The sequence below is a fragment of the Chiloscyllium plagiosum genome, chromosome 5 (genome assembly GCF_004010195.1).
Source record: "Chiloscyllium plagiosum isolate BGI_BamShark_2017 chromosome 5, ASM401019v2, whole genome shotgun sequence".
In the NCBI taxonomy this organism is placed as follows: Eukaryota; Metazoa; Chordata; class Chondrichthyes; order Orectolobiformes; family Hemiscylliidae; genus Chiloscyllium; species Chiloscyllium plagiosum.
The window spans coordinates 65,661,182-65,668,545 of NC_057714.1; the positions used below are offsets into that span (position 1 = coordinate 65,661,182).

Here is a 7,364-nt window from a genome sequence, read left to right on the forward strand (position 1 = left end):
AACATTAACCATGCTGTCCTCTCCGGATTATTGTAATTGTCTTCCCTCCTCTGCTGCTCCATGCTTTTGCCCGTCAGCTAGCCAGTATGCTGTCATCATGCCAAGCTGATTCTGGCTGAGGTCAGGCCTTTGACACCTCCAGGTGTGCAAAGTCATCCTTCAAAGCCACCCCAGTAAAAGTCATTTATCTTCTGCCAGGCATGCCACAGCCACTGGCACAGCACAGCACTGGGATATTAGGTCAGGCAAAAGCACAAGGACAACAGGCACTAAGATATTGCACAAAATTAATTAATTGACTTTTCTATGTGGAATATTAGACGAAATGTTTGATAAAGTTTTTTCATGTCAGTATTTATTTCAGCAGTGGGGGTAATACTGTAATAATTCATAAAAGGTATTACATTGTTGTCAAAATGGTGAATTGGGGCATGTATTTAGTGATTGTGCAGTCAGATAAGCTGTTAAAGATAGCATGGATAAAGGGAATGTCTCCTTTCTCATTCAGTCCTTCCTTACCATATAAACTGCTGACAATGACCATGCAGTGTCCTTGCTCCAGCCTGAAAGCAGACCCATGTAAACAAGTTAATCAGTACAACCCCAGTGCTCTGCCCTGTCTGCAGTAAAAGATGTGTTTCAATGAGTACCTCCTTAGTAAAATAGCAACTTCACACATACACACACTTCCCGGATGAGGTTGAGTAGGTTAAATCTGTTCTGTTCCTCATTGGTTGAGCAGCTTGTCTTCATCCATGTTTCCTTGTGTTTTCCTGTGTGCCAGTAGAATTAGAAACAACAACACCCATAGCTAAGGAGCATGCAGAGTGAACAGAACCTTGAAGTGAGGACCAAGTTTTTTTCCCATTTACTACTTCAAGCCCTGCAGATTCTACTAAATTTAACACACAGAACAATACTAACTCAGTATTGTTAGTATTGTTTGCAACAGCTAGCAAAACACAATCAAGCAGCAGTCAACTTGAAAGTAGATGACAATGCTCTTAAGTAGCATTCGGGGAGATGCCCTGATGAACATGTTCAGCTGTGCAAGATTAAGAGCTGGAGTACTGGGCTTCTTGTAGTGGGGTGGTAGAATTCCTACCTCTGGACCGAATGACCCAAGTTCAAGTCCCACCTGCTCCCAAAAGTGTGAAATAACATCTCTGAACAGATTGATTAGAAATGTAAATTAACTTAGGAAAAAAAGCGCTGGAGCAATCAGCTTGAAAATGGCACACAGGTGTCAAGTCAGAGTTATGTGCTGACCAAGGTCCGGTTCTGCTTACTCTGCATACTTCAGGAACACACTTCCAGCTAATGTGCTAACAATTCCACCAAATGGTGTGCATTACAGCTGTAGGCAGGGTGCCCGCAGTGCAAGTGCTATTTTGGATCCAGAACAGCAGCATAGCATGAAAAATATGGGCTCTACACAGCCAGGTTTTGTAATATTCCTACTTCACATCCAAATAAATAGTCTGTGAGTTTCTCAATAATTTAGATCTAAAGCTTGAATTTTCTGAAAGTGTCAGTCACCAGCTGGACCAAAGTCAAATCAATTCTTTAAAGCAGGCATTCTGTATAATGTAATTGCAAGTTTTGTATTTGAAAGAATATACAATTTAAAATAATTCAAGCTATTTAATATCCAGTTACTGTGGGGTGAAATCTAGTTCTCTCATTATATACACAGAGGGAGTCATTTTGTATTTCAGCTTGATTACGTGCCTTCTTTTAAGGGATGAGATTATTTGATTCAAATAATTTTCTGTGCTGTTAAGGTTGGAACTGCCCAAATTCTGCTGGTGAGCTTTGCATCTTAGATTAATCAACTCACTAAAGCCTAAGTATGAAACTAGCTAGATTATTTAAGAACCATTTGTCTGTTCTAATTAAAATTTGATTAGAAATGCATGTAGTCAATTCCATATTACCAATATTTGCCTAGCAATTTGTATCCTCAGATAAGATAGTAATATTTTATCCAGGGATGTACATTTATATCCAGACCAGGTATTAATAGAATTAATAGCTTATACTTGCTTATGGCAGTTTGAGTTCCCAAACGAGACTGTATTTGCTTTATTGCTGCAAACATTCAATCTAAAATCTTGAATTAAAAACCATAATAATAACTAATTCATATTCCTAAGTAAAACGATTTAGCCTAGCTTTCCTTCATCTTCAAAGAAGAACTGTCATCCTGCTTTTAGTTGACTTTTATGAACACAGAGACTGGACAGTCTTGCGCTTTCTATAAATGGAGGGAGATTTTAAACAACTAAAGGAGAATGTTTAGATAATGTAAAACTAATCTATTTGCAGAATTAAAAAAATGCAATGATGTGGAAGATGGATTTTGAAGCCCCATACCCAGTGGACCAAAGAATCTCTACAGTGCAAAAAGATGCCATTCAGCCCATTGAGTCTGCATCGACCCTCCAAAGAGCATCCATCCAGATGCAGCCCCACCCACATCCTGTAACCCCACATTTTATCATGACTAATCCATCTAACCTGCACGATTTTGGACTGTGGGAAGAAACTGGAGAACCCGGCGGAAGCCCATGTAGACACAGGGAGAACTTGCAAACTCCACACAGTTACCCAAGGCTGGAATCAAACCCAGGTCCCTGGCACAATGCTAACCATTGAGCCATCATGCTGCTTCTTTGAGATCACCCCCAGACTAGGGTAGGAAAGGACGTAACATCCTGACCACTGAGAATTTAACCCTCCCCCACCTCAAATGTACCACTAAGTGATCAGAATGTCCAGTCAAGGCAGGCAGTAGGATTACTTAATGTATAAATTAGAATCCTTGATTTACAAAAGACCCTATTTTCTATGTTAGGGCAGTCTGTAGTTTAGTTAGATTGGCAGTTTATTCTAAACAAAGAGCAGCCCAGGCTAAATTTTCCTATATTTCTGTGAGGTCAGGGATGCTCACGCAAGATCTACAGAATAAGCTTGTGTTTTTGCCACTCAGTTACCATTGTTGGCCTATAACAGACCTATTGTCTTATGGCTGAAATATGCAGAGGTAACAGCTTGGCCAAAAATGTCTGGCATCTGTCACAATATTTTAGTCACAGGTTAATCAGGTTCAGCTTTCACTGGGGCTGTTGAGTGGCAAAGTCCACATTAAGGGGACATCTGACTCGTTCAGTTCCAGTGAACTGATGAATTGTTCCATTCCTGCCCCCATTTTGGATCTAAATGCTTCCCAGTATGTTTTGTACTATTTGTTAAGAAATGTCAAATTTTGAAATGCCCAAGCAGTTTAAAATTTTAAGTATCACAAAGATGAGCTTCTTTGTTCTCATTTGGATAAACCAAAGCAGCATTCTGGTGTTCCCCAGCCAAACTCCAGAATTTAGATAATACTTTAAAATTCACAATCCCCCATGAACTGCAAATATTTTGACATAAAATTCCTAAAATCAATGTTTTTTTGTTTCCATTCAGATGCATTTCTTAAGAGAAAAAAGTTTTGGTTTCATAATTTGGAATTAAAATAAATTTGTTTAATGAGGATTCAATTATTTTTAAACCAGTCCTTTCATATTTTTATTGATGCTCACCAGAACTGGAGGATTATTTAATTCAGTACATGATTTCTAAAAGGTAAGCCATCACATTACATTTTTATCTCATTAATAGATTTTCCCCACAACAATTTCTTATATCCCAAACAGTGAGGGAAAGAAGAAACCACATACAATGTCTGTGTCTTAAATAATTTCAATAAGTTCTTGGCATTTTCACCAAAACCAAAATCTTGCATACATACAATCATACAAGTTAGGATCAGCTCCTCAAGTCTGCCCTGCTATTCTACATGATGGCTTATCTGCCCCAGATCTCAATTCCTTTCCAGTGTCAGCTCCTTATTGCACTCAACTCCTTGTAATTTCAAAAATCTACCTCCTCTTTAAATACTTGTAGTGATCTAACCTCCACACCCTCTGGGGTATATAATTCCAGTTATTCACTACCCTCTCCACTCCTTTGCATCTCAGTTTTAATGAGTGGCCCCTTATTCTAGTTTGAAATTCCCCACACGTGGAAACATCTTCTCAACACCTACTCTGTCAGGCCTCTTCAGAATCTTGTATGTTTCAATAAGATCACCTCACATTCTTCTAACTCTAATGAACAAAGATCTAACCTATTTAGTTCTGAGTCAACCCTATATATTCCAGGATTAAGCCAAGTGAATCCCTTTGAGCTGTCTCCAATGCTTTCTTTCTTAAACAGCGATCTGATAGTTCAATGAGCTCCATTCTCCTATCCAATCCCTATACCTTTTGACTTCATTGTCGACCAACAATATATCTAGTTCAACCTTAAATTAAACTTTCAATACTCTGTTTCCACCATTCCAGAGAAGACAATTCCAAAATCTAACAACATTGAGAGAATAAAATTGTTCTCTTCCAGCTTAAATGGGAAACAATTTAATTCTAAATGGTGTTGCCTGATTCTAACTACTCCTGCAAGTGGAAACATCTTCACACCATCTGCCGTGTTGATTCCCTTCAGGATCCTAAATGTTTAAAAGAGAGAGGTGATCTTATTCAAACTCCTCATTATACAGATGACTTTACATCCACATGCACTCACATTTTTTAGTTCCTTCATTAAAAACTCAATCAAGTTTGTAAGACACAATTTTCCTCGCACAAAACCATGCTAATTATTCCTAATCAATCCTTGCCTTTCCAAATGCATGTCAATCCTACCTTTCAGAATCACTTCCAACAATGTACCCACCACCAATGTCAGACTCATGTCTATCATTTCCAGGCTTCTCCTTTCTTTACAATGGCACAACATTAGCCACGCTCCGATACTTCACCTGATGATAAATTGGTATAGCTGATATAAATATTTCTGATCGGGGCCTGGCAACTTCATCCCAATCTTCCCACAACAACCTGGAATACACTAATCAGGTCCTGGATATTTATCCACTTTTATGCATTCTAGCATTTCCAACAAGTCCTCTTTGTATTGTTGCCTGTTGTAATTATAGTTGAAAAAAAATAATAATTCAGAGAGGTGTACTCAAAAGAACAAATTTTTATAGCTTTGGGCAGCACAATACAAAGACTGTCTTGTAGAAACTTTGTTTCTATCATTTCCATTCGTGTGGATAATGCTGGCATTTATGCTCTGTAGAATTCTTGCCAGATTGACTCAGTGAGGAGAGAAAGGAAAGGGTGGGAAGGTTGGTCACCTGTATTACATAACACTTCACAAGTCCAGATTGTTTGTCCCAAGTAAATTACAGAATCACAGAATTCTCACAGTGTGGAAGGAGGGCATTTGCTCATTGAGTCTGTGCCATCTTCCAAATGAGCAATGAACTGTTCACTAAGTGGAGAATGAAGACTATCTAGCTGACACTGGTGAACTGCTTGATTTATATATAAGTAGACAAAATGCTAATACAACTATAACGTAATGCTAGACAATACCAAAACCCATTTACTTGGGAAATATATTAATGTAATTATGCTTTCCCCTGATAACTCAAGTAGTAAATATTTAAGTGACTGAATATTAATGTGTGATAGTAGCTAAGTGGTCATGAGCAACAGTCTGCCCAAATGATTTGTTTTCGAAGGATATTTTAATTTATCAGAACAAATGTAGACAAAAGTGTAGGTATTTGCTGTGATTTATTTGAAGATTCATATCCTTACAATGCTGAGTTGGGATAGCACAAGCTGTCCACATATTTCATTTATTATTATGGTCTGCAAATCTTTAATGTGTATTCAAGTAAGTATCTCTTTATAGAAATGATATAAACTGCTGACTGAAAGTTGTGCTCATCTTTATTTAAAGCAATTTGTCCTAAATTTAAAGATATTGCAATGACTACGTTTATAAAAAAAACTCATTAAGATTTATTTTCTTAAATATTGCACTATAACATTAACTACTGACATATTGTAGTTAAAATACTGTGATCTAATTGTATCTACATATATCCTTGTTAAAGACTTCTATTCAATTTCATACCATTTCTATAAATTCCTTTATTTCTTTCCAGGTTGGTTTGCAAAATTCAATTTAGAAACTTAAAGTGCTGTCAACAGCATTTGTTTTACAAAATTATTACAAAATATTGTAAAAGGTATCCCCCGTTTCATTTTACTGTGCTATATATTACGAAGAGATTTTCTAGCTTTTAAAATCCAAAGCCATTTTAACTTGTTCTATAAGTAGAAGACCTACTCTGGAGAAATTGTGCAAGGATGATTGTGTACCTGTAGTCTAACTCACAACCCATTTTTCTCATTTCGTGGAGCTTTTCCACGAACATGGAATTAATTGTTTTCAGAATCTTTAAGTTTCAACTGGTGATTGCATTTGTGGATCACCTATATTCGCTATGGTAAACTTGGTAAAAATAATTCTCATTTTCTTTTATATATTTTTTATGGGTAGAATTTCTGATAGCACTTTGCTATTGAAATAACATTTGAATCCTATTGTTAAATTATATATTGGATACCCAATTGGACTAGTGGAACATTTCAAGTTCATTCAAGATCTGGTGTTAACGTTCATAATTTGAATGTAATTCAGTCAAAGTAAGATTCCAAAGCAAACTAAGACTTAAGATGCTATGATCCAAGCCTGTATAGGTTGTGTTTTCCACCAATATTATGAATGCCAGCCTTAATTGGTGGAAAATATTGAACATAAATAAGTCAGATCATTTAACATCAATGCTTTTATTTAGTAGTTAAAACAAAGTAATTTGAAATGTTTATTTTATTTTTCATAAAATCATCAGTAATACAAAATTAGAATGTTAAAACTGAGAGACTAACATAGAGGTTTTCTAAATGTTTCCTTCATTCATTTTGAGGAGGAGGTAGTAGATTTTGTGCAATATTGTAAACTTCACTTTTGTGATTTTTGTAAACTTTTGTACTTGCTGCCGGTACAACAAATGTCCTTTGTAAAATTAATATATTGTACCAAGATAAAAATAAATGGTGTAACTTTCAAATTATATACTTGAGTACAAGATATTGCTATATTTAGGTGCTTTGTACTACAGAACTTGAATATTGCTGAAACAAAAAGACATGTTAAAAACACACTTATCAGGACAGATGCAACAATACCAAATTTCAAAGAGAATAATAACTTGTACCACATGAGAAGGTGTTGATTTGTTGGTAAGTGGACTCTGATTAGTGTTAGGAGAAAGTGAGGACTGCAGATGCTGGAGATCAGAGCTGAAAAATGTGTTACTGGAAAAACGCAGCAGGTCAGGATGGTTGACACTGATTAGTGTTAACCTTGAGAATGCACCAAAGAATAGCCATCTCTTA

The 7,364-nt window shown here is 36.4% G+C and overlaps 1 protein-coding gene across 3 annotated transcripts in view; it reads left to right on the plus strand.

Moving 5' to 3' along the window:
• kat2b (K(lysine) acetyltransferase 2B) overlaps positions 1-7,039 on the plus strand; it is a 75,196-nt gene extending 68,157 nt beyond the window's left edge. For all 3 annotated transcript variants that reach the window (XM_043690218.1, XM_043690215.1, XM_043690217.1), the window contains one exon: positions 2,329-7,039. In XM_043690218.1, coding sequence (XP_043546153.1) covers positions 2,329-2,347 — 19 coding nt within the window. In that variant the 3' untranslated portion in view covers positions 2,348-7,039. The remainder of the gene's footprint in view (positions 1-2,328) is intronic.
• The last annotated feature ends 325 nt before the right edge of the window (positions 7,040-7,364 follow it).